The 27029-nt window shown below is 41.6% G+C and overlaps 1 protein-coding gene and 1 long non-coding RNA gene across 3 annotated transcripts; one reads left to right on the forward strand and one right to left on the reverse strand.

Annotated features, from left to right (window-relative positions):
* Positions 1-1721: 1721 nt before the first annotated feature.
* LOC132394506 (tribbles homolog 1-like) lies at positions 1722-11460 on the reverse strand. The gene is made up of 4 exons (XM_059970761.1): positions 11259-11460; positions 10283-10922; positions 8623-8915; positions 1722-5133 (listed from the first exon to the last, which is right to left on the reverse strand). The coding sequence occupies exons 2-4, from the start codon at positions 10571-10573 to the stop codon at positions 4692-4694; spliced, it is 1026 nt and encodes a 341-aa protein (XP_059826744.1). The 5' UTR covers positions 10574-10922; positions 11259-11460; the 3' UTR covers positions 1722-4691.
* A 119-nt stretch (positions 11461-11579) lies between these two features.
* On the forward strand, positions 11580-16418 carry LOC132394516 (uncharacterized). Of its 2 annotated transcripts, none has more exons than XR_009512348.1 (3): positions 11580-11863; positions 13486-13736; positions 15493-16418. It is a non-coding gene; the product is annotated as an uncharacterized LOC132394516 (long non-coding RNA). The 2 variants fall into 2 exon arrangements; XR_009512349.1 differs by having other exon boundaries at positions 13486-13526.
* Positions 16419-27029: the final 10611 nt, after the last annotated feature.

Genomic DNA, 27029 nt, shown 5'->3' on the forward strand with positions numbered 1-27029 from the left:
ATTTATTTTCTCTCTCAACCCCATTCCATATAACCATATAACGATTACAGCATGGAAACAGGCCATCTCGGCCCTTCTAGTCCGTGCCAAACGCTTAATCTCACCTAGTCCCACCTACCTGCACTCAGCCCATAACCCTCCATTCCTTTCCTGTCCATATACCTATCCAATTTTACTTTAAATGACAGTACCAAACCAGCCTCTACCACTTCTACTGGAATCACGTTCCACACAGCTACCGCTCTCCGAGTAAAGAAATTCCCCCTCGTGTTACCATTAAACTTTTACCCCTTAACTCTCAACTCATGTCCTCTTGTTTGAATCTCCCCTACTCTCAATGGAAAAAGCCTATCCACATCAACTCTATCTATCCCTCTCAAAATTTTAAATACCTCTATCAAGTCACCCCCCCCCCCACAACTTTCTACGCTCCAAAGAATGAAGACCTAACTTGTTCAATCTTTCCCTGTAACTTGGGTGCTGAAACCCAGGTAACATTCTAGTAAATCTTACGCATTCTCCTGCCTTCTACCTATAACCATTGACCATTGTTAATTGCAATTGCTAATCAAGAATCTACCAACCTCTGCTTTAAATATACGCAAAGGCTTGGCCTCCACAGCCTTCTGTAGCAGTGAATTCCACAGAATAATCACCTTCTGGCTAGAGAAATTCCTCCTCATCCTTGTGTTAAAGGGACTTTCTTCTATTCTGAGGCTGTGCTCCCTGATCCTAACTCCCTCACAATAAGAAACATCCTCTCCATGTCCTTTTGATATTCAGTAGAGCTTCAACAATGTATTTAAGACTATTTTGGCACTTAGCTGACAGCAGGAAACACAAAGAACCATGGAGTTTCCAACCCTCTTCAGTTCTGTGTTGTAACAAGAAGTGTTAAATCCGGGAGCTGGGAGCTGGTGTTGAAGGGACACAGCAGAATGCCAGCGTAATCTGTAGTGTTTCTGGCATCCATGTCAGTTCCTCTTTGGACAGGTTAGTCACCAGGTGAAAACACCATTCCATGTAGCATGGTAACTCAAAGCATAATTGTAAGTACATCAATTCAAAGATGGTGCCCCTTTCAAAATCATTACAGAGCATAATTTACTTATCTCAGTATCTCTGCATCAGGTGAACAGGAGAAATTTCATACAATTTCAAATAGTCTGGTTGAGAGGTGTTACATCAACAATCTCACACTGAATCTTAGTAAGACCAAGTAAATAGGTGCAGCCTTTAGGAAGAGGAAGTCGAGGAAACACACACCAGTCCTCGTTAAGAGTCAGCAGTTTCAAGTTCCTGGGTGTCAACATCTCTGAAGTACATCCCAGGCCCAATATGTTGATGCAATTATGAAGAAGGTATGCCAGTGGCCATATTTCATTAGGAGTTTGAGGAGGTTTGAAATGCCATCAAAGACTCTAGCAGATTTCTACAGGTGTACGATAGAGAGCAATGTAACTGGCTATATCACCGTCTGATATAGAGGGGCCACAGCATAGGATCAGAACAAGCTGCAGAGGGTTGAAATTTCAGCCATTCAATCATGGGCACTAGCCTCCTCACCATCAAGGACACCTTCAACAGTAACAACTCAAGAAGGCAGCATCCATCATTCACCACCTAGAATATGCCCTCTTCACAGCAGTGCTGACTGCTAAATATACAATCTACCACCTATCAAACATTGGACTTCCATTAACATAGCACACAAGACATGATTTATTCAGGTATTTTTGACTTTATTACTGTTCTTTGAGAATTGTACATATTTACATAGTTTACATTTCTAAAATAGTGTCTAGTATTCATCAGGAGGACATCACTGCCAGTATTGTTTCGTATTTGCCAGTAGTAATATTTTTCAAAGCTGTATCATAGATACGATAAGCTGTAACCATGAGCACACCAGAGAAATAGAAATATTTCAATGTCCGTTAAACTAACCTCATGATTATTATCTGACAAGTATTGCTTGCAAGGACTCACATTGACACAGTTGCTTTGCACACATCAGCACAATATTTTCTAACAATATGGAACAGAAATGACAAGACACCAATTATATGGACACTGTACATGAGGTATAAACAAAATATACACAGCAGTTAATGAAGGTTGCAACATTCAACTCTAGCCTGATCTTGCTGCTTTGGTTTCACCCCTACATGTGATGACTTTATTGAAGAGCTAGTTAACGAGCTCTTTAACAGATTGAAGAAAAACAATCTTTGAGATTACGAACACAACAAAAGGGACAAAGCAAAAATTGATCATGGTCATCAAGTGAGAGAGTGTATGGATATCTGTATAACATTTTAAAGTTCAACACAATCGTCTTAAGTGATGTTTCACAATGATAAAAAAACTAAAAGCTGAGATATGTTTACAGTTTGCCTAAGCTCTCAAGAGGTTCTCAAGTAATGAGTGCAGGAGTAACATCAGTGCTTTTTAATGTAAATTGTCCTATAAGGTTTTGTAACTGTATTAACATATGTACCCTTCCACAAATTTGCTCTTAAAGGTCCTCTTTTAAGTTCTGCAAGGAAACTAGGGAGAGGGCAAAATCGGGCAAATACTTCACAATGACTAATGTATTCTCATGGTATCCATATCACATTCTGAAACAGTCAAGATCAAAAAGCCAAGCGACAATGAAGTATTTTGACTCTTCTCAAAATTATTTGCTTCATTCATGTCAAAATTAATGTTTACACTTGAAGAATGGTACAGATCTCTTTCACTTATACCTTCTTTTAAAGACTGGCTGTATCTTAAAACAGCATCACCATATTAATTCAAAGTAGATGTTCTACATCAAAAAGGGCTAGTAAAGTTGAAGGGTTTTCCTATTTGCTTCTTGAAAGTTTCCATACCCTGAATTTAACAATATCGAAAACTCGGAGTGCATTATGTAACTATGCCACAATTGTTCAAGAACTCCAAGCACTTGTGTACACTACCTGAAAAGATTGAACATGCTTTATATGTACACACGCAGCAACTGTTTAATCCTATTGGTCAATATTACCATTTGAGATTGACCAGTTGTCAAAATGGTAAATTTCAGGTTACTCCAAAATCATCTTGAGCAGCAACACTATTTGTGGTACATGATGAGAAGGAGGAATTATAGGGTTGTGCCATTATCGGAAGCTGATAGGAAGAATGTTTTACTAAAAAGAGGGACGATTCATTGACTGCGTTATATCAAACTTACATGTAATGTGATGGTTAATGCAGTCAGTCATAGAATGAACAGGGCTAAATGACTACATAAAAGAAAGCACAAGTACTGGGAGGTTCTATCAGCATTTCTGGGCTCATTTCGCCTCAGCCCACCACATCTGCCTGACTAAAGGCAGGAAGTCAGACGCTGGCACATCTGACCTCACACTTCCTATTCAAGATGCCATTGAGCCCAGTGGCTGTCGTGCTGGAGAGAAGTTCCAAATGTGGTTTGTAGTGAAGTATTAAAGTTCATAAATACTTGCTAGTATACTAAGATGTTTTTAATTAAGTATATTTTGATATTTTTAATTTTGCAAATCTTTCTATGGTTTTTGAATGCCCAGGGGTAAAGTATCAGCAGATTACTTGATACCTTTCCAACTCACGGGAAACTTCTCAGCAAGGTCAGCTTATTTGGTCCTCAGCATCTGGAAGAGTCCCAGCCCTTGTTCCAAAGCTTTCCACTTTGTGAGGCCAATCAAATGGAGTTTATGCTCACTCCCCTCATTGGTGCCTTACCTCCCTGTGATCAATTCTCCCTCACACACTCGTCAGCTCCCACCCATCAATACCTGAGGACATTTATAGTCACCTACCTACCAACAGAAGCAGCTGTCTCAGTTCAGGACCACATACCCATAAATACATCAGCTGATCCCTATTTTTACGACATTTAAATAACTAACTTCCATTTATCAGAAGGTTCACATGATATCAAATTGGTCACTGTACAGTGCATAGCTTAAGAGCACCCTAAGGGTACTAGTTCACATTGCCAAGCTTCAATGCCCTCAGTGGGTTGGCACGTACTCCCGGATGGCCCACCAAGTTTCAGCGTTGTCACTGGGACAGAATGGCCCATGCAGGTTAAAAAGAGCTGGCACCGCTCTGAACTCTTATGAAATCCCTTCAACAGCCTGACTCTTAGAAAACAGCCATGAATGAATCCACCAGTCTTCCCAAATAGCAGGCCAGTCCACAGAGGAGAGAAAGGACATATTACAAAAAACAATCACATACAAATTAATGAAATTCACAGCCTTTTCAATGTTGAACAGGTAATAAGTTAAATGCCTGTATTGGTTGCCTTTTAAATATATCTTTAAATGAATAAATAGTTTAGGAATTGATATGAGGATATGAATTTCAACTGCACCAAGGATTCCAAAAGAGTTCTAACAAAAGTTAGAGTTAAAAGGGTATCTCAGTTCCTCTCCCCGCAAATGCTGCCTGTTTATTCTAATATACACTGGCGTTACATTGGGATCCAACTAAACAACTGCTGTTGTGGTAAGTTGCACACAGAGAGTTAAATGCCCACTCAGATGATGTTTGTTCTACACGTTAGGTGAATGGAACAACATTCAATAATAAAAGATTTGGGTGGACAACCTTAGAGTCTTGACTCTCTTCCTGTCGATATAGAAATTCCTCACTTTGGTGTCAACAGAGCCTTCCTGTCAGTCGGTCGCAGGCTTAGGAACAGTCTGGTCAGAAGTGGGATAGTCCTGATCAGCAGGGGCTTGCCGAGAGGCGGCCTGGAACCAAGGGTGCATAAGGATCTCACTAGCTGTCAGTCGCTCCAGGGGCTCACGCCGCAGCAGGCTACGGATCAGACACTTGGCTTTGGGTGAGACGCTGTCCGGGATACAGAAGTGCCCGCGCCGGATCTTATTGAAAAGGGCAATGGGGTCAGAATCGTGGAAAGGATAGCGTCCCAACAGGAGGGTGTAGAGCATGATGCCGAGACTCCAGATGTCCGCTGCCTTCCCAGAATAACATCCACTCGTGTTCAGTATCTCTGGGCTTACGTAAGCCGGACATCCATGCTTATCAGACAGGGAGTCATCCTTTCCCTTCAGGATATGAGCATCATCCAAGTTTTCCAGCCTCAGCCAGCTCCTGTGGGAATGGCAGACAAATAATCAGCACTGTGCTTAAAAACAGTACAAGGCAAGAATGGATGTGAAAACCAGACACTCTTTAGTGAAATACCACTGCCCCATTCCAATCACACAAACACACAACACAGATGTGTTGCATGCATACACACTCATGCTTACCGAATAATTCATCCCCTCACATTTACTCAGTGAACACTTTGGACAGAATCTCTTGTCTTCCCTTTTCAAAGTTCTGCAGTAATTTGATTTTGTAAAGCTGCTGAAAGCTGTTTGATCAGTGTTGATGATATTCTAAATAAAACAGCCTTGTAAAATTTGAATGTGTGAACATTTAAATGCAGATTTCACATGTTGCTTAGTGCAATTAAAAATACATATTTTTAATAGAGTAAAAGCTTTGGAGCTAAAAGGCCATATATTTATAACAAGTACAATTAGACTGATGCTGTGCTTAGCACTTGCAGCTATTGAAGAGCAGATCAATCGGGTGATTGAAGGGATGTGCCCTACATTTGAAGCTGGAATCTGTGGAAAGGGCAGAATGTTCAGCTCTTGTGTTTTGTAAATGGAAAACATGACGTGTGTGTGTGTGCGCGCATCTGTGTGTGTCCAAGAGTGTGTGTGTGTGTGTGTGTGTGTGTGTGTGTGTGTGTGTGAGTCTGTATGTGAGTCTATGAGTGAGCATATGTGTGTATGAAATAAAAACACAAAATGCTGGGAGAACTCAGCAGGCCAGACAGCATCTATGGGAGGAGGTAGAGACAATGTTTCAGGCCAAAACCCTTCATCATATGTGTTTATGTGTGTGTCTATGAGAGTGTGTGTGTGTGTGTCTGTGAGTCTGTATGTGTGTGTGTATGTCTGTGTGTGTGTCGTATCTGTGTGCGTGCATCTGTGCATGTCTGTGTGTGTGTATATATTATGGTCCCTTATGACATTGAATCAACAATCAGCACCTGCTTTGACAATGAGACTACCTTACATTGCAACACCACCCACCCTGTGATGCCAAATCTGTAGCACATGATGAAGGGGGAAAATATAGCATGCACCTTGCTGGTTGCGGTAATTCACATCTTTCTAACTAATGTGCTATATAAATACTGCTGTTAACCTTAATACCTGATAATGTAGATTCTCACTTGTGAATTATATACAACCTACAGCAGCGAAACATTACTGGCTGAGTTACAGACAAGGGGGTTTAGCTACAAAAATATAGGCTAGTTATTCAAAACTGTGAAGTGTGATGCATAGAAATTACTTCTCCTGGAGTACGGAGTCTCTCAATTCTCTATCGCTGGAGAACATACACATAGTTAAGGTGGCGAGAGAGATAAACATTTAAAAGTTTATAGGAGCTGGGTGTAGAAGAGAACATAAATTCAAGGAATTTGCAAGATGCTGAAAATCCAGAATAGCACACACACAAAATACTGGAGGAACTCAGCAGGTCAGGAAGCGTCTCTGAAGAGGAATAAACAGTCGACATTTCAGGCCAAGACCCTTGAAGCCATAATGGTAGTGAGTGGCAGGGTGAGCTGGAAGACTCTGCTTCTGGTATGTTCTTACACACCACATAAACCTTCACCCACCCCACTTCATCAAACTCTACCACCAAACTGTCCCACATTCGTGAGCTTATTAAGCTTCCTCTAAAAGGCACTGCACAATTCACCTAACTGTCCCATGCTAGCAGCATGTTACAGTCTAACCTCAACTGTGAAATAAACAAACTAAAATAGAATTGGAATTCACTTACCTCACCGTACAATAATTATAACTCAGGCCAAATTGTTTTGTTAGTCACATAAAGAGGGTAATTTTGCTTAGGCAAATACTGTGGTTTATATCTGAGATAAACAAGACCTTTTCTGCAGTTTAAGTAGCTATTTTGCTTTCGTTTGTAAATGCTGAGGGAAGATCTGAAATGGGAACATGCAATCAAATCTTTAATCACCATAGCTTTTGGGAATGGCCCCCTTAAAAATGTTGCTGCAAACCGGTGCTTAAACATCTATCAAAGCTGCATGCATCATTAGCCACAATTTTAAATGTTTATTATTTCTATTAATAATTTACTCATTTAAAAAGGCTGGAGATAATAGTATTTCTGTAAACCTGCACTTGCCCAAGTCCAGTCTATAAATGTTTGATAACCTTGTGCAATATGCTTTATTCATCTAAAATAAACAATAGTTTTGAAATATTGAGAGACCCATTGAGTTTTGTCTCTATTGTTGCAAATATATAGAATACAATTACCATTCACTAAAAAAAAATTAAAATTATTTTAAAACCAGTAGAACAAGTGGATGCAGGTCTGATTTCAACATTTAAGAGAAATTTGGATAGGCACCTGGATGGGAGGGGTATGGAGGACTATGGTCCGGGTATGAGTCAATGGGACCAGGCAGGATAATAGTTTGGTATGAACTAGATAGGCATAAGGGCCTGTTTCTGTGTTGTGGTGTTCTACATCTCTAAAGGAATAAATCTATACGTAAATCATTGCAAGATGTAACTATTTTATGGCTTATTGCCTGAGAACACCAGAAGAACTTTAGGGAAGTATTAACCTATTCCCATATAGATATTCCCCTAGTAGAAACTATTCATTCAGTATCTTGTGTGTGTTAAACCATCCTGAGATTCTATACTGAGCATTTAGTAGAGCTGTACAACTTTCCTTGATCTAACAGGAGCACAGAAATATTGTCTAAACACCTGGAGATTCACTGAAGCATTTACAAATTCATAAAACGGTTACTGATTACTATTTTGGAAATGTAGTCTTTTTATTTAACAGGTGATTTAATAATCATCTTCTGACCGTGCTTATTAATTAACTCTGGTTTATAAAACTCCAAACCTTATTTGTCACTTTATACTCATTTTCTTGCGGGCATTCTTTGATCCTTTGGAATAATACCCTATGCTTAAGAAGTCAATTATTTTGCCAGTCACGTCTAGAAGTTGTACTAACATGGCATTAAAATTTCAAAAAGGAGTCAGATTAACCATGTCGGTTACATTACAGATACAGCACACACAACCTATTAAAGAAACCACATTCAGTTTATCTAAGCATTCAGCACAAGTGTAATCTGAGGGTTATGACGTGCTTTTTTCATTCTGTGTAAAAGATTATGGTGACTTCCAAGGGATTTTAAAATAATTTATTCACTGACTGCGTGTTCCACATTTTATGAAAGACCCGCCACCGCTCGTTGCCCTCGGTTCGTTTGAAGAGGGCGGTTAGGTGGAGCACGATAGACGCAAGGATAACAGATTCTCTTACGGACTTTGTTTTGGCAAAATGTGATATTTTCATAGCGTTACTGTGGATAGCTTTTGTGTTTTTTTTTAAGAATCAAATTTTGTTAAGATTACTAGCCCAGCAACAGAACCAGCCGCTCAGAGCTGGGATTAAAGTGAATGCAATCGCTTTTGTTTTCGGTGTTGGATGCACCCGTTTTGAACGCACCTCTGCTCATCAACAAAGACGAATTTCCTGAGTTTGAGGTCTCGCAGGACGATGCCGGAATCGTGGCAATGGGCCACCGCCGAGACGATCTGGTGAAAGAGACGCGCCGCTTCCTCCTCGCCCAGGCGCTTGCGGTTCCGCATGTACGAGTGCATATCGCCATGGCCCCTCTCCAGCAACACGTAGCACTGCCGTTCCCCGAGGATTACTTCCTCGATCGCAGTGATGTTGTCGTGGAGTGACATCTGCAGATACGGTCCGATTTCATCCTGGTATTGCCTAATGTCAAAAACCTGTGGATGCAAAACAACGTCTTATTTCTAAATAAAACACTCAACGCTTTTGCTATTTATGCGAATGGAAAGGTGTTTTAACCTTTATTTTATCGAGCAAGTCGCAAAATCCCGAGTTTAGGCAAATTAACACGTTAACACAAAAGCAAATTAGTGCTTATCCGCTAAAATCTGATTTGATAGATGTTGATGATATCTGTGCGGAACTTTGATCTGATCCAAAAGGTCATCGCTGGGCCACCGTTCACACAAATGCTGACTATTTCCAGCAGTTGGAGTTAATAATTCAGAACAGGTGGTGAGTGGTAAGGAAAAAGCTGCTTTTAACTGCTTCGCAACACACACACACACACACACACACAAAATGCCGAAGGCAGATAGAACAGTACAGAACAAAACAGGCCCTTCGGCCCACGATGTTTTGCTGAATCAGCTAAAACGAACAATAAAATAACAAAGACCTACCTCCTACCTGCCCAATGTCCATAACCCTCCATCTCCCTGACATCGGTGTGCCTATCCAAATATTTCTTAAAACCCTCTCATGTATTTCCCTCGACCACCATTGCCAGGCAGCACATTCCAGGTATCCACCACTCTCTGAGTAAAATACTTAGCCCTCACATTCCCCTTGAACCTACTTTCAATGCATGCCCTCTGGTATTAGACATTTCAACCCTGAGAAAGGTACTCTATAATTACTCTATCTATGAACGATCTCGGTCCGAAACGTCGACTGTTTATTCCCCTTCATAGACGCCGCTCGACCTGCTGAGTTCCTCTAGTATTTTGTGTGTACTGCTATAGATTGTAGAGCCTCCTGTGTTTGCAAAGGGGAAACTAGGGGTGCAAAACAAAAAAAAAGCCACAGAAACTGGCAGGGGAAGGACAGGTGGGATTGGCTGGACAGGCATGGAAATTATTAGACAAGGTGTCAAAGGTTACTGGGAGAACGCAAGAGAATTGGGTTGACAGGGACAACAAATCAACCCTGACTGAAAGTTAGAGCGGACTCTATGGGCCGAATGGCTTAATTTTGCCCCTATGATTTATGGTCAGCATGGAAATTGTGGGCCGAAGGGCCTGTTCATATAAAATGTCCTTTAATATCTCATTCAGGAAACCTCATTGCTGCCCTCTAGATGGCGGCACCGCCATGCGCTGCTTAAATACACTAACCCGCATCCGTCAGATAGTAAAACGCCTCAAGTTGGGTACAAACTCTCAACTAATTTACGCAGCGCCGGGGAGTTAAACACACAAGGCAGGAGAGGAAGAGAAGTTATTAAAATTATGTTCTGAAAAAGGCATCCCCCATCTAAATATAAAACAGTCGTGACTTTTTTGGAGTGTTTTTTGTTCCATACCTTGCACACAAATTCCTTCCCGGTGTGGCTCCCGATTGCCCTGAAGACATTGTCCTTCTCGGGGTTTTGTAGCAAGAGGTAGTTTCCTATCCGAGCCCACGCCTGGCTGCTGCAGGGGCTGCTTGGAATCGGGCTGGGGGATCCCGGGCCGGAGAAGTAGGCAGCGTCCGGGGAAGAGTCGCTCAGCCGCGGGCACTTAGGAGCCGGCTCTTCGGCCTCCAGTCGCTTCGGTCTCCATCTGCCATTGCGGAGGATTGGGATGGGGCTCGCCCTGTGCACGTTTAAACTCATCAAAGGGAGCTGGAGATCTAAACAAAAAAAAAGCCGAAGCAGGGAAGAGCGGGTGGATTTTTTTAATTTCACTGTGGTTTGCAACAAGATTGTACTCCGCGATGCGCAAGGAGGACGGTGGACGCAACTTGTAGGGATGTCTCTTTCATTCCTTGATGGCGAACACCCTTCCTCTAGGGTGGTTGATGCAGCAAGGAGAGATCCTTGAAACAGTTTGCCCGGCCGCTTCTGCAGGAAAAAAATCAAAAATACATCCAATCCACTGTCCCCGGTACCGGGATGAAATGTCTCGCTCGTTTCTCCGGCAGCAGGCAGTGGCGCTTGTTTCCAAAGCAAGGTCGCGGGTGTTCTGTGCAAAAACAAAATAACCTCAGCACTTGTGTGCAGGTGGTTCACGGACGAATTACCTCAGGGTAACCGGTCGGGGTGAAGGGGCGCATTGCAAACTTTAACCGGTCTCCGTGCTTGTAACCGGCAGGGGTTGCAACTGGAATCAAAGTTGCTCTGTTCAGCAAAAAGTTACAGTAATTTGGAGGGAGGTGGAAAAGAGAGAGAGAGAATGCCTCAGAGGAATGCAGGCTGGCTCACAGTGTGTCTGAATATAACAGTCTGCAGGATTGCAACATCACCCTCTGGATGAGAGTCACCCAGCAATAGAGAGCGGCAAAAACACAGATACTTTTACCTGTTCTACGCAGTCTGGCACCGCCCGCGACAGATTCCTTGTTGAAGCGGCGTATCGATTTCTTTGCTTCTTATCCCTCTATACACGGGCAAAACAAATTTCGAAACAGATCAAGATTTTCTATATTACCTGAGAAACAAAAATACTTTTTCTATTCATTTCACGATCCAACCTACTAACAAAGTGATTTGTAAGTTTTCCCTCCATTATTTCTGAGCGTAACCTTACATACATTACGGTAAATTCTCTCCTTTCACAACACAATCATGACCATCACATGGGTTGTCTTGAATGACGCAAGGTTCCAGTCTAGGCAACTCTCTTGACGTAGAGCCACGTTAAATGACACTCCAACGGCACTTATACCAGGTCATTGCAACGGGCAAATGTATTTTTCTTGAGGCGTTGTGCAATAGCATTTCAAAGTAACCAGGTCGTGTTTTACCCGTGAGAAAACAAAGCAGACTGGTGCAAAAATGGAGAAAGTTGGATTTGAAGTAATCCAAGACCCTAAAATTTAACGCAGCTATTTTAATCGTTGTGCTCTGATCATCAACAAGATCTGACACCGAACCAGATACTGTATCAGGATAATTTAGCCAAAGGTAATTTAGGTAACATCAAAAAGAAGTGGCGAATTTTACAGATTATAGGTCCGGACCTTTGAAGCACATACTGTTTGTAGTCTTTTGTTTAAGTCGCAGTATTTCTGATGAGTGTGTACATTAAACTTAAATAGATAAATAAATTTAAATGCAGATATTTAAGCTGAAATTATTTTATAAAGACACTTGAAAATTAAAATAAATGCAAAGATTGAAGTTAATTCATGAAATAAAATATTTGACTAATGTTATCCCATCCTTAAACAAGATAGTCACCGGACTGAAGTTTCAGTGAACGGAAACCCCAGCCCTTCCTAGAGGTCGAACATTTTGGAGAATACGTTCAATTTTTTTTGCCTTTCGATTCTTGACTTTTTATGTAGGCTTAGTAGCTTCTTTCCTCACTATCTGCTCTGCCACTCTGTTTCCCATCCACCTACAACTGGAGTTTAAATCTCTCCATCCCCTTCCCCCATGCACCCATGCAGTATTAACAAGCCTTCCCCCTTCCTGCAAGGGTATTAGTACACCTCCAGTTCAGGTGCAAACTGTCCCTTCTGTACGGGTTCCACCTTCTGTGGAAGAGAGCCCAATAATCCAAAAACCTGAAGCCCTGCCTTGCACCATCTCCTTAGACTGTTAAACTGTAATAATTGGCATCTTTTAGTTTCAAGAGACCATGGATTTGTGCCTTGGAAAGTTTCCAGGGCGCAGGCCTCGGCAGGTTTGCAAGGGAGACCTGCAGTTGCCAATGCTGCAAGTCTCCCCTCTCCACACCACCGATGTTGTCCAAGGGAAGGGCAAGGTCTGATACAAGGGCCGTGTTGTTGCAGAGCAATGTGTGGTTAAGTGCCTTGCTCAAGGGTACAACACGCTGCCTTAGCTGAGGCTCGAACTAGCGATCTTCAGATCACTAGACCAACGCCTTAACCACTTGGCCACGCATCAACACTGTTAAACTGTATGATCTTCCTATATCTAGCTTCACCATATGGCATGTCCTTGCTCTGTAGGTCCTATCCTTTAACTTAGCATCTAACTCCCTGAACTCATTTTGCAATACCTCGTCACCCTTCTTACCAAGGTCATTGACACCAACATGGACAAGGACCTGTGGGTGCTTAGCCTCCCACTAGACTCGATCCGAGATCTCTCTGACCCTGACATCCGGGAGGGAATAAACCACCCAGGAAGCTGGTTCTCATCCACAGAACCTCCTGTTTGTACTTGTAACCAAAGAATCCCCTCCCACTACAGCTGCCTCCTCTCCCCCTTCCCTCTGAGCTACCTTAGAGCTCATCCCTTAGTAGTAGAGATTGCACTCTCTAATTAGATATATTTCTTATTATAATTCTTACTGTACTTGTTTTTATTTATTTTTATGTATTGCACTGTACTGCTGGCACAATGCAACAAATTTCACCAAGTATGCCAGTGATATTAATTCAGATTCTGATTAATGCATCCCACAATTTTGTCAACAAGTTATTTTTTGATAAGTTATTCCTGCTCTTGTAAGAAAGATGTCTGGGTTATAACCATGTTCTTCGTTCTGTTGAGTGATTTAAACCTTTACAAAGATTTATGAAGCAGAACTGATGTTCCGCTTTATCTTATAACAGGATGCTGAGTTTCTGAGCGATGTGGAATGCAAGTACATTTGGTGAGAACCTACATTACTGACAGCTAAAGCTAATGATTGGAGAATTCCACCAGGCAAGCAGAAGGCCAAATACCTCCCATCTCCTAATTGCCTGCAATTTTCATAAGGATCACAAACCTCTGTAGAAATAGAATAAGTAACTGGGAATTGTGCTGACAAGTTGATTGTGTTGACCTTCATTAATCATGGATTGAGTTCAAGAGCCGCGAGGTAAGGTTGCTGTTCTGGAAAGCTCTGGCCAGACTACACTTGGAATATTGTGTTCAGTTCTGGTCTCCTCGTTATAGAAAAAATGTTCAAAGGAGATTTACCAGTAAGCTGCCTAGATTAGACAGCATGTCTTATGAGAATGGGTTAAGTGGACTAGGGCTTTTCTCTTTGGACAAAGGAGGAGGAGAGCTGACTTGATAGGGGGGTGCACAAGTTGATCGAGTGTATAGCCAGGACAAGATGGCTAAAATGAGGTGGATATATTTTTAAAATGATGGAAGAAAGTGTAGCAGGGGTGTTACATTTTTTTGCATAGAGGGTATTGTGTTTGTGGAATGTCCTGCCAGCGGTGATGTAGAGACAGATACATTAGGGGCATTTAAGACAGCTGTAGGCACATGAATGGTAGAAAAATGGAGGGCTACACAGGAGGGAAGTGGTAAATTGATCTTAGAGTAAGTTAAAAGGTTGGCTCGGAAGGATCTGTACAGGCCTGTTATGTTCTATGTCAAGTTTTGATTCCTACTGCTCCAAGAATGATCTTTTGATGTTATGTTGTGGAATGCAAATTATGCTGCTCTAGTAAAAATCTACCGTACTAGATTGATCACATGCTGAATCAACTGGACTTCCTACTTTTTTTGGCCACAGTCCTTTGATTTGGTATGTAATGGTAGTTATACACATTGTGTGTTTAACAGTGACGTGATTGGTGGGAGACAACCATGACTGCTACCCATTCCCTTTGTTCGCTGCAGTGTTTTCAATTTATCATCATCTATGCCTCACAGGGTTAACCTTTGATTCTCTGTATCCACTGTCTCTGGGCACTAGGTCACCCTCAGAAGGTAGGCTGACAATTTTCCATCAAACTTTGACCTCATAGCACCATTTCGTCATTTTGTCAACTCTAACCTAATGCCAGATTGACCAAAGCCATACCTTTTGGTCTTGTTACCCTCATACCTCTTCCCAATTTACCTCCATCCCCCATTCATCCCCTATGTTGATTGGAGGCACCTTTGTTGAATTTATTCTTTATCCCATCCACCACAAAAGGTGGGAACTCTCCAGTAGCCACACGTGTTAATTCAACTTCTCATTCTCATTCCAACATATGGGTTTTTAGCCTCCTCTACTGCCATGATGATGCCACTGTCAGGTTGGAGGAGCAACACCTCATATTCCATCTGGGTAGCCTCCAGCCTGGTGGCATGAACATCAATTTAACTTCCTGTAATTTCACCCCCTCACCCTTCTTTCTTGTTCCATTCTTCATTCTGGCTTCCCTATTACCCCTTCTTCACTCAAACCCTCCTGGAAAACCCTCTGAGGGAGCAGTATGTCACTCATGTCATATACTAGATTACTTATATAAAAGCAGCAGGCTATTTCAGGGATTTCTGACTAAAGTAAAATGTTACTTAAACGAGCAGTGGAAGGATCTACAACTGATTCTGATCCCAGACAAGTGCAGATGAAATGAATTACAGTTCAGTGAAACTCACTTAAACTCACAAGTGCACACTTATGGAATGAGATTGGCATTGGGTACAATTCTGCTTGCGAAAAAATACCTCACTGTGTACATGTACAGAATGGTAGTTAGGTGAAATTCCAGCAAGCAATAGTACAAGAAAGTGTCAGATTGTGGAGATGTGGTAAAGACAAAAAATAATTATAAAATTATAAATTATAAATAAATATAAAAGACTTAGTCACTCAAGACATGTCCTCTTCTCATTACTACCATCAGGGACAAAGCCCAGGAGCCTAAGGACCCACACTCAATGTTTCCGAAACAGCTTTTTCCCCTCCACCATCAAATTAATGAACCCTACTTCACTGTTTCTTGCAAACAAGAGAAAATCTGCAGATGCTGGAAATCCAAGCAAAACACACAAAATGCAACAGGTCAGGCAGCATGTATGGAAAAGAGTACAGTCGTCGTTTTGGGCCTAGTCTGCTGAGTTCCTCCAGCATTTTGTGTGTGTCACTATTTTTTGCTCTCATTTTGTACTTTGTTTAAATTAATTTTATATATATTTTTTCCTGTTGTCCTTTATACTATTTTTATGCCTTTGTTATTAAACCTGATTCTGATTCTGATTAAACCTCAAAATCAGAACACTGCTTAAATTTTCTTAATAAACTGTGTTCAATCAACTTGATGTGATACTCAGGAGTTATATGCAATGCAGGAATGGGCCAACATCAAAAAAAATGAGAGTCATTGTGTCTTGTATGTTTACTTTTGAGAATGTGCCCTAGTATCTATTCACCCCAGTGGTATGCAGAAGACTCCAGAATGAAGAATCATCCTAAATACTGGTTGATCCACATTCATAACATAGAAGAGTTTTACTTTTAATGCTGTTTGTAGCAAAGCTTCAATAATTAACAGATTGGTCTCAAGTAGTTCCAACAATGAGTCATTCCAATTGCATCACCTTTCCCACTGCAATCTAATGCAGTTAACAATTCTGCTTGGCATTCACTAGAAATTACGAAATAACAAAGATGACACAGATCCATTTATTTAAAGTGGTACTGTTGAGTGTTCTCAGTAGGTCCATGGGCAAGTGACTGTCAATATTGGCAATCCCCAACCTACAGACTCACTTTCAAGGACTCTACAACTCATGTTCTCAGTATTATGTTTACACTTATTTATTATTTTATTTGCACAGTTTGTCTTCTTTTGCACATTGGTTGTTTGTCAATCTTTGGTTCTGTGTAGTATTTTGTCAATTCTATTTATGTCTTTGTCCTGCTGTGAATGCCTGCAAGAAAATAAATCTCAAGGTAGTATATGGTGACATACAGTATATAGACTGTGGTAACACTGGACAACAAATTTTTTTGACAGTGCTGTTTCCTCAGAAATTTTTTAATATTTTATGATAGACTGGTTGAACTGAACACAAATATAATTTCAGACTACTTGTATCACGTATGGATTTGGAGAAACAAATTAACTTTTTAATGGTGATTTTCAGCAACCCAAAATCCACAAGAAACACCCAAGAGTATTCAGAAAGCAAGGTCTTTGTTGTCCGGTGTAATAAACTTACTTCAAATTTTGATTAAGTCACAGGAAGAACTGAGGTTCTATTCCAAATCTGTGTTGGATTATCCAGTTTATAATTTGTGTGTTCCAGATTACTGTCCTCATGGTTTGGAGGATTGAAAGTTGAACCTGGCCACCCAGTAGTACTGAGTAGAAATGATTTTGCATGGAAAGAGGGTAAAAAGAAATGAGAATCTTTAAAATCTTCATTATGTCTTTGCTTGAGTTCAAAGTGGTCATATCTCACGTACAAGCCTTAACATTTAACATCTTTAAAATTTAAGATCATAAAAATTAGCCCCTTAAAGGTAAAGATTGGTAGAGCAAAGGAAAAAAACAACATGCTATAATTTCATTGTCAGCTTGGATGTTGATGGCTATATTTTTAGCAACATGTAATGCCACTAACGTACATCTTTCAGGTGAGATATACTAACAAGTCTGTCTCAGCAGTCCTAGGTGAAATCAACATGATGTTATTTCAAGGAAGGGTGGGAACAACTACCCTATGTTTGCCAGAGCCACAATTTCAGACTCAGAATCAGAATCAGGTTTATTATCACTGCCATAAGATGCAAAATTTGTTTCGTGGTATTTGTACAATGCATACATAAAATATCACTATAAATCACAATAAAAAATATATATCATAAACCAGAGGTCAATGAGCCAGTCCTCATTGGAAGATCAGAGGTGGAGAGGGTCAGCAACTTTAAGTTCCTAGGTATTACTATTTCAAACGACCTGTCCTGGGCCCAGCACGTAAGTGCAATTATGAAGAAGGTACAGCAGTGACTCTACTTCCTTAGGAATTTGCATAGGTTCAGCATGACATCTAAAACATTGACAAATTTCTATACATGTGTAGTGGAGAGCATATTGACTGCTTGCATCACAGCCTGGTATGGGAACACCAATGCCCAGTAAGAAAATTTTACAAAGATTAGTGGATACAGCACAGTCTCTGACAGGTAAAGTCCTTCCTACCAGTGAGCACATCTACAAGAAACATTGCCACAGGAAAGCATCATCCATCATCTGAGACCTCCACCACCCAGGATATGCTCTCTTCTCACTGCTACCATCAGAAGAAGGTACAGGAACATCAGGACTCGCACCATCTTTGTTAACTAGTAAGTTTAGAGAGAATGCCAGGCAGGATGTTGGAATGCTCCTCTTGCAGGATGTGGGAAGTCAGGGAGACTTCCGGTGTCCCTGACATCGACACCTGCAAGAAGTGCATCCAGCTGCAGCTCCTAACAAACCGTGTTAGGGAACTGAAGCAGGAGCTGGATGACCTCCGGATCATTCGGGAGAATGATGAGTTTATTGATAGTAGTTTCAGGGAGGTAGCTACACCAAAGGAGCAGGGCACAGGTGATTGGGTTACCGTCAGGCGAGGGAAGGGGAAAGGGCAGGCAAAGCAGGGCTCCCCTGCGGCCATTCCCCTCAACAACAAGTATACTGATTTGGATACTGTTGGGGGGGGGGGGTTGACTTACCTGGGACAAGCTGCGGCAGCTGAAACTCTGGCACTGAGTCTAGTTCTGCAGTGCAGAAGGGGGGGGGGGAAGAAGAGGAGAGCGGTAGTGACAGGGGGCTCGATAGTTAGAGGTACAGACAGGAGGTTCTGTGGTTGTGACAGAGACTCCCGGATGGTTTGTTGCCTCCCGGGTGCCAGGGTCAGGGATGTCTCTGATCACGTGCACAGCATTCTGAAGTGGGAGGGTGATCAGCCAGATGTCATGGTACACATCGATACCAATGACGTAGGAAGAAAGAGTGAGGAGGTCCTGAAGAATAAGTATGGAGAGCTTGGTAGGAAGTTAAAATCAGGACTTCAAGGGCAGTGAGGTTAAGAATAGGATGCTCTGGAGGATGAACATGTGGCTGAGGAATTGTTGTTGGGGGCAGGGTTTCAGATTTTAGGATCATTGGGACCTCTTCTGGGACAGGTGTGACCTGTACAAGAGAGACGGGTTACACCTGAACTACAAGGGGACCAATATCCTTGCAGGGAGGTTTGCTAGTGCTATGGGGGGGGGTGGGGTTTAAACTAGATTTGTAGGGGGATGGGAGCCAGAGTGCCAGAGCAGATAGCGGAGCGGGGTGAAAATAAATGATGTTAAAGTTTCATGCAAAGTCAGAAATAGAAGGGTTGTGTGTGGTGGTAATAATCTTCTGAGGTGTGTCTATTTCAATGCGAGGAGTATTGTGGGGAAGGCAGATGAGCTGAGGGCATAGATTGACACATGGAATAACGACATTATAGCCATTAGTGAAACCTTGGCTACAGGAGGGGCAGGACTGGCAGCTTAATGTTCCAGGGTTCTGATGTTTCAGTCGTGATAGAGGCAGAGAGATGAAGGGTGGTGGGGGGGGGGGGGGGGGTGGCATTGCTAGTCAGGGAAAATGTTCCAGCAGTGCTCAGGCAGGTCAGATTAGAGGGCTTGTCTACCAAGGCCATATGGGTGGAGCTTAGAAACAGGAAAGGTATGACCACACTAATGGGATTGTATTATAGACAACCCAATAGTCAGCGAAAATTGTAGGAGCAAATCTGCAGAGAAGTAGCAGACAACTGCAGAAAACATAAAGTTGTGATAGTAGAAGATTTTAATTATCCACATATTGATTGGGACTCCCATACTGTTAAACGTCTGGACCACTTTGGGTCTAGTGATCATAAAGCCATTAGTTTCAATTTGGTCATGGATAAAGATAGATCTGGTCCTCGGATTGAGGTTCTAAACTGGAAAAAGGCCAAATTTGAAGAAATGAGAAAAGATCTAAAAAGTGTGGATTGGGACAGCTTGTTCTCTGGCAAGGATGTGATTGGTAAGTGGGAAGCCTTCAAAGGAGAAATTCTGAGAGTGCAGAGTTTGTATGTTCCTGTCAGGATTAAAGGCAAAGTGAATAAGAATAAGGAAACTTGGATATGGAGGTATATTGGAAATCTGATAAAGAAGAAGAGAGCGATGTTTGACAGGTATAGGCAACAAGGAGCAAATAAGGTGCTTGAGGAGTGTAAAAAGTGCAAGAAAATACTTAAGAAAGAAATCAGGAGGGCTGAAAGAAGACATGAGGTAGCTTTGGCAGTCAAGGTGAAGGATAATCCAAAGAGCTTCTACAGGTATATTAAGAGCAAAAGGGATAAAATTGGTCCTCTTGAAGATCAGAGTGGTCAGCTGTGTATGGAACCAAAAGAAATGGGGGAGATCTTAAATGGGTTTTTTGCATCTGTATTTATTAAGGAAACTGGCAAGGAGTCTATGGAAATAAGGCAAACAAACAGTGAGATCATGCAACCTATACAGATTAAAGAGGAGGAGGTCCTTGCTGTCTTGAGGCAAATCAGAGTAGATAAATCCCCAGGACCTGACAGAGTATTCCCCCAGACCTTGAAATTGCAGGGGCCCTGGCAGATGTATTTAAAATGTTGGTATCCACTTGAGGTGCCGGAGGATTGGAGGATAGCTCATGTTGTTCCGTTGTTTAAAAAAGGCTCTAAAAGTAATCGGGTAAATTATTGTACCAGTAAGTTTGACGTCAATAGTAGGTAAATTATTGGAAGGAGTACTAAGAGATAGGTTCTACAAGTATTTGGATGGACAGGGACTTTATTAGGGAAAGTCAGCATGGCTTTGTGCATGGTAGGTCATGTTTAACCAATCTATTGGAGTTTTTCGAGGAGGTAACCAGGAATGTGGATGAAGGGAAGGCAGTGGATGTTGTATACATGGACTTCAGTAAGGCCTTTGACAAGGTCCCGCATGGGAGGTTAGTTAGGAGGATTCAGTCACTAGGTATACATGGTGAGGTAGTAAATTGGATTCGACATTGGCTCAATGGGAGAAGTCAGAGAATGGTAGTGGAGGATTGCTTCTCTGAGTGGAGGCCTGTGACTAGTGGTGTGATCAGTGCTTGGTCCATTGTTATTTGTCATCTATATCAATGATCTGGATGATAATGTGGTAAATTGGATCAGCAAATTTGCTGATGATACAAAGATTGGAGGTGTAGTGGACAGTGAGGAAGGTTTTCAAAGCTTGCAGAGGGATTTGGATCAGCTGGAAAAATGGGATGACAAATGGCAGATGGAGTTTAAAGCAGACAAGTGTGAGGTATTGCACTTTGGAAGGACAAACCAAGGTAGAACATACAAGGTAAATGGTAGGACACTGAGGAGTGCAGTAGATCAGAGGGATCTGGGAATACAGATACAAAATTCCCTAAAAGTGGCATCACAAGTAGATAGGGTTGTAAAGAGATCTTTTGATACATGGCCTTTATAAATCAATGTATTGAGTATAAGTGTTGGAATGTTCTGGTGAGGTTGTGTAAGGCATTGGACAGGCCAAATTTGGAGTATTGTGTGCAGTTTTGGTCACTTAATTACAGGAAGGATATTAATAAGGTTGGAAGAGTGCAGAGAAGGTTTACAAGGATGTTGACAAGGTTTACAAGGACTTGAGAAACTGAGTTACAGAGAAAGCTTGAATATGTTAGGACTTTATTCCCTGGAGCATAGAGGAATGAGGGGAGATTTGATAGAGGTATATAAAATTATGATGGGTATAGATAGAGTGGATGCAAGCAGGCTGTTTCCACTGAGGCTAGGGGAGAAAAAAACCAGAGGACATAGGTTAAGGGTGAAAAGGGAAAAGTTTAAAGGGAACATTAGGGGGAGCTGCTTTGCACAGAGAGTAGTGTGAGTGTGGAATGAGCTGTCAGTTGAAGTGGTGAATGCGGGCTCTCTTTTAACATTTAAGAAAAACTTGGACAGGTACATGGATGAGAGGTGTATGGAGGAATATGGACCAGGTTCAGGTCAGTGGGACTAGGCAGAAGAATGGTTCAGCACAGCCAAGAAGGGCCAAAAAGCCTGTTTATGTGGGATAGTTTTCTATCGTTCTGTCAGGTTCAGGAACAGTTATTACCCCTCAATCATCAGGCTCTTGAACAAAGGCAATAACTCAACTTCACTTGCCTATTATTAAAATGTTCCCACAACAAATGGACTCACTTTCAAGGACTCATCATCTCATGGTCTTGATATTTATTTAGTTATATTTGCAATTGTACCATTTGATGTCTTCTACATCAGGTTGAATGCCCTAAATGGGTGGTCTTTCATTGATTCTGTTACAGTTAATATTCTATAGATTTGTTGAGTATGTCCACAAGAAACTGAATCTTAGGGTTGTATAAGATGACATATATGTACTTTGATAATAAATTTGCTTTGAACTTTGAACTTTTTAAATTAAGTAACGTAAAAAGGGAGCAAAAGTGTGAAGTGGTTCATTCCTGTAGGTCAAATATGATGGCAGAATATAGTATTAATGTTAAGACCCTTGGCAGTGCGGAGAATCAGAGGGATCTTGGGGTCCAAGTCCATAGGATGCTCAAAGCAGCTGCTCAGGTTGACTCTGTGGTTAAGAAGGCGTATGGTGTTTTGGACTTCATCAATTGTGGAATTAAATTTAGGAGCCGAGAGGTAATGTTGCAGCTATATAGGACCCTGGTCAGACCTCACTTGGAGTACTGTGCTCAGTTCTGGTCGCCTCACTACAGGAGGGATATGGAAGCCATAGAAAGGGTGCAGAGGAGATTTACAAGGATGTTGCCTGGATTGGGCAGCATGCCTTATGAGAATAGGTTGAGTGAACTCGGTCTTTTCTCCTTGGAGCGATGGAGGATGAGAGGTGACCTGATAGAGGTGTATAAGATGATGAGAGGCATCGATCGTATGGATAGTCTGAGGCTTTTTCCCAGGGCTGAAATGGTTGCCACAAGAGGACACAGGTTTAAGGTGCTGGGGAGTAGGTACAGAGGAGATGTCAGGGGTAAGTTTTTTACTCAGAGAGTGGTGAGTGCGTGGAATGGGCTGCCAGCAACATTGATGGAGGCGGATATGATAAGATCTTTTAAGAGACTTTTGGATAGTTACATGGTGCTTAGAAAAATAGAGGGCTATGGGTAAGCCACGTAATTTCTAAGGTAGGGACATGTTTGGCACAACTTTGTGGGCCGAAGGGCCTGTATTATACTGCAAGTTTTCTATATTCCTATGTTTCTAAAAATAGGTAGTGTTAATGGGATCATTGTCTGTCCAGAAAACTGATGGTGGAGAGGAAGAAGCTGCTGCTAAAACGTAGAATGTGTGTCTTCAGCCTCCTGTACCTTTTCTCTGTTGTAGTAATGAGAAGAGGGCATGTCCTGGGTAGTGGGGGTCCATAGCAATGGTAACTACTTTTTTGAGGCATCACCTTTTGAAGATGTCTGCGATGTGGGGTGTCTAATGTCCATGATGGAACTGGCTGTGTTTACAACCCTCTGCAGCTTTCTTCAATCCTGTGCCCCTCCATATCAGGCAGTGATGCAATCAGTCAGCTCTCCACAGTACATCTGTAGAAATTTGCTGAAGTCTTTGAGACATACCAAATCTCCTCAAACTCCTAGTGAAGTATAGCTGTTGACATACCTGCTTCATAATTATATCAATATGTTGGGCCCAGAATAGATTCCTACAGATGTTGAAGCTGCATGATTCGAAAATCCAGATAACCTAGTTAAGGCATAGAAAAGTCTTAACTATCCAGGTAACCTAGTTAAGGTGCAGAAGAGCAGGCAGTATGAGTGACCTATTATACCACATTGCAGGAAAGATATGATAACACTCGAGAGGATTTAGAGGGGATTTACAAGGATGTTGCTAGGGAATATATTAGTTATAAAGATTGATATGGCTGTGTAGAATTGTTTATTTAGAATGGAAGAGAATTAATTAAGTGGTACAGGAATATGAGATACCTAGATAAGGTAACCATGAATAAAATATTTCCTGTATCAGTGAGCTCAATTCACAGGTACAAAAGTTGAAAGAATTTGGAGGAAGGATGAGTAGAAGAAAGATTTTTTCACCCAAGGACGAGCAGGATGTCAGTTATTAGATGGTAGAAGAGTAAAACCTCACCATTAAAAAGTTCAATGTAAATTTATTATCAAAAACTTATATTCGCCATATACAACCCTAAGATTCTTTTTCGTGCAAGCATTCACAGTAAATATAAGAAACACGATAGAATCAATGAAAGACTGCACCCAACAGGACTGACAAATAACAAGTGTGCAAAATCAAAACAACAAACTATGCAAATACAAAAGGAAGGAATAAATAAACAAACAAATAAGCAATAAATATTGAGAACTTGAGATGAAAATTCCTTGAAAATTGTTGGAGCAGTTCAGTAATGCAGTGAGTGAAGTTCATCAAAGTTATGCCCTCTGGGCCTGATGCTTGTGGGTAATAACAGTTGTGAACCTGGTGGTGAGTGTGCTGCGGCTTCTATACCTTCTTTCTGATGGCAGTAGCAAGGAGGTATCATGGCCTGCATGGTGGGGGTCGCTGATGATGGATGCTGCTAGCCTGCAATAGCTTTCTGTGGAAGAGGCGGTTTTTGTACAGGTCACACCTGCCCTAAAAGAGATCCCAATGATCCAGAAATCTGAATCCCTGCCACCTGCTCCAATCCCTCAGCCACATGTTTATCCTCTGCCTCATTCTATTCCTATACTCACTGTCACGTGGCACAGGCAGCAATCCTGAGATTACTACCTTTCCAATCCTGGTTCTCAACTTCCTTCCTAACTCCCTGTAGTCTGTTTGAGCTGGGCTGAATCCACAAATTTTTATAGGCTTTTCCATTCAAGGGCATTGGTGTTTCCATACCAGCCCATGATGCAACCAGTCAATATACTCTCTACCACACATCTATAGAAGTTTGTCAAAATTTTAGATAACATGTCAAATCTTCACAAACTTCTAAGAAATTAGAGGTGCTGCTGTGCTTTCTTCGTAATTGTACTTATGATCTGGGCCCAAGACAGTTCCACCAAAATAATAACACAGAGGAAGTTAAAGTTGCTAACCCTCTCCACCTCTGATCCCCTGATGAGGACTGACTTACAGACCTTTGGTTTCCTCCTGAAATCAATAATCAGATTCTTGGCCTTGCTGACATTGAGTGAGAGGTTGTTGTTATGGCACTTTCTTCTTCTTCTTAAGTCTGTCACCTGTACTGGAGCATAGGTCACTGACAGCAGCTCACCAGATTCCCGTGTCTTGGGCTGAAATGTAATCAGCCCCATGGCTTCTGCTTTCACCCCACAACATGCCTTCTAGGTGAACATCTTTCCTCTCACAGAGATAAGGTCTCTAGAGCTTCTGTACATGTTTCTGTAGCTCTAGGGCTACTTGCCTCATGCCCAACCCTCCTCCTTTTGCAACTGAGTTTGACACCACTCAGATACCATGATGGAACCATTCAATCTCCCTGCTATATTCTGATTTGTCACCAGCCAAATGTGGTGTTGTCAGCAAACATAAATATGGAATTGGAGCTGTGCTTAGCCTCTCAGCCATAGGTAGAAAGTGAAAAGAGCAGATTGCTAAGCATACAGTCTTTTGGTGGGCTTGTGCATTTGGAGATAATGGGGGAGATGTTGCCAATTTGAACTGGGGTCTGCAAGTGAAGAAATCGAGGATCCAGTTGCCAAGGTCTTGAAGCTTATTGATTAGTTTTGGGAGATGATAGCATTCAATGCTGAGCTGTAGTCAATGAAGAGCATCCTGGTGTACGCATCTTCACTTTCCAGATGTTCCAGGCTGAATGAAGAGTCAATGAAATGGCATCGGCTATGGACCTGTTGTGACAATAATCAGACTGGAGTAGATTTAAGTCACTTCTCAGGCAGAAATTGATAGGTTTCATCACCAATCTCTCAAAACAATTCATCATTATAGATGTAAGTGAAAATCATTGAGGCAGGTTACCACATTTTCTTAGGTACCAGTATAATTAAAGCATGCGGATGTCTCAGAATGACAAGGCAAGAGTTAAAGAGAATTTTTAGCTTCTGACTGTATCGGATCATGTTTTTAGTATCTGCCTGCATGGGGGTAGGAAGAGAACAGCCAAATATTCAGACTTCCCAAAATGCAGTCTAGTGATCAAAAGGTAGGAAAGTCTGGATGTGCAGATGTAGGAAACAGGATTAATCTTATTAGTGAAGTGGCTAGCACAATGTCTTAAAGCACCAGTTGGGGTTGATTCCAGCCACTGTCTGAAAGAAAGAAGTCTGTACATTCTCCTCATGACTGTATGGGTTTCCTCTTAGTGCTCTGGTTTCCTCCCACATTCCAAAGACATATGGGTTAGGTTTAGTGAGTTGTGGTGCCACTTGTGGGCTCCCTCCAAGCACAATCCTTGGACTGTGTTGGTCATTGTTGCAAATGACACATTTCACTGTATGTTTCAATTTAATCTTTAAACATCTTTCACCTTCTATGGATCATCAATGAGCTAATGGCTACGCTGGCAATACCCAATGCTATTTTCTGTGATTATATTAATATTTGTGTAAATATTAATATTAATACATCTATACACAATCTGTTAGTTGTTTCTCACAACAGAGAATACACTTTGAAAAGTATTTCTTTGGCTGGGCTGGAGTGTAGTGTAATGTTGTTGTCGAGTGTGGTTGAGTTATCGGCAACTCATGACAACCCTAAGGGTATTGTAATTGTCCACAGGGCTTCGTGGCAAGATACAGAAGTAGATTCCCAACTTTTTCTTCCATGCAGATACCGCTGCTGCCCAGGTTTCACTTTAAGAGGTTGGTCGGACGTGATGACTTAAATGGTTTTCAGTGGCTTTTGTTCAGTTTTTTTTTGTATTCAATAAATCAGTTGCTACAGCTTTTCTAAAACATAAACAGCCTCCGCCATTTTATTTGTGAAATCCTACATTGTTGACCTCAATGCTCGAGGATGATTCCGGAGTTATTGCAGTCACTTTGAAACTGCCAGAGTTTTGGGAGCAAAATGCCATCGCTTGGTTCGTATAAGTTGAGGCCCAGTTTACCCTGTGAGAAATCTCCACCAATAACAGCAAATATTTCTATGTAGTAGCGTTGTTCAACAGTTCCATGGCTGTTAGAGTAGTGAGTCTGCTTTGAACACTGCTTCTCCTGCATAGTGCACTTAAAGGCAATATCCCTAATTAAGAGCTTGACTGGTCACGGACATGACCAGGGCATTTGATGATAGCAGACAAGCTCTTTCCGATGCGACCCATCTGCTCCCCAGTGTACCTATTACCATTATGACTGACGCTTCAGATGATGCAGTGGGCGCTGTGCCCGAACAGTTGGTT

Source organism: Hypanus sabinus, chromosome 1 (assembly GCF_030144855.1).
Source record: "Hypanus sabinus isolate sHypSab1 chromosome 1, sHypSab1.hap1, whole genome shotgun sequence".
NCBI classification, from domain to species: domain Eukaryota; kingdom Metazoa; phylum Chordata; class Chondrichthyes; order Myliobatiformes; family Dasyatidae; genus Hypanus; species Hypanus sabinus.

Excerpts from the sequence above, each read along its gene's own strand:
- LOC132394506 (XM_059970761.1), bottom strand. The coding sequence starts at position 10,573 with ATGAGTTTAAACGTGCACAGGGCGAGCCCCATCCCAATCCTCCGCAAT. Across the intron at positions 8,916-10,282 it reads GGAAGGAATTTGTGTGCAAG|GTTTTTGACATTAGGCAATA; the intron begins GTATGGAACAAA and ends TTGCATCCACAG. Across the intron at positions 5,134-8,622 it reads GTCTTTGTTGATGAGCAGAG|GAGCTGGCTGAGGCTGGAAA; the intron begins GTGCGTTCAAAA and ends CCATTCCCACAG.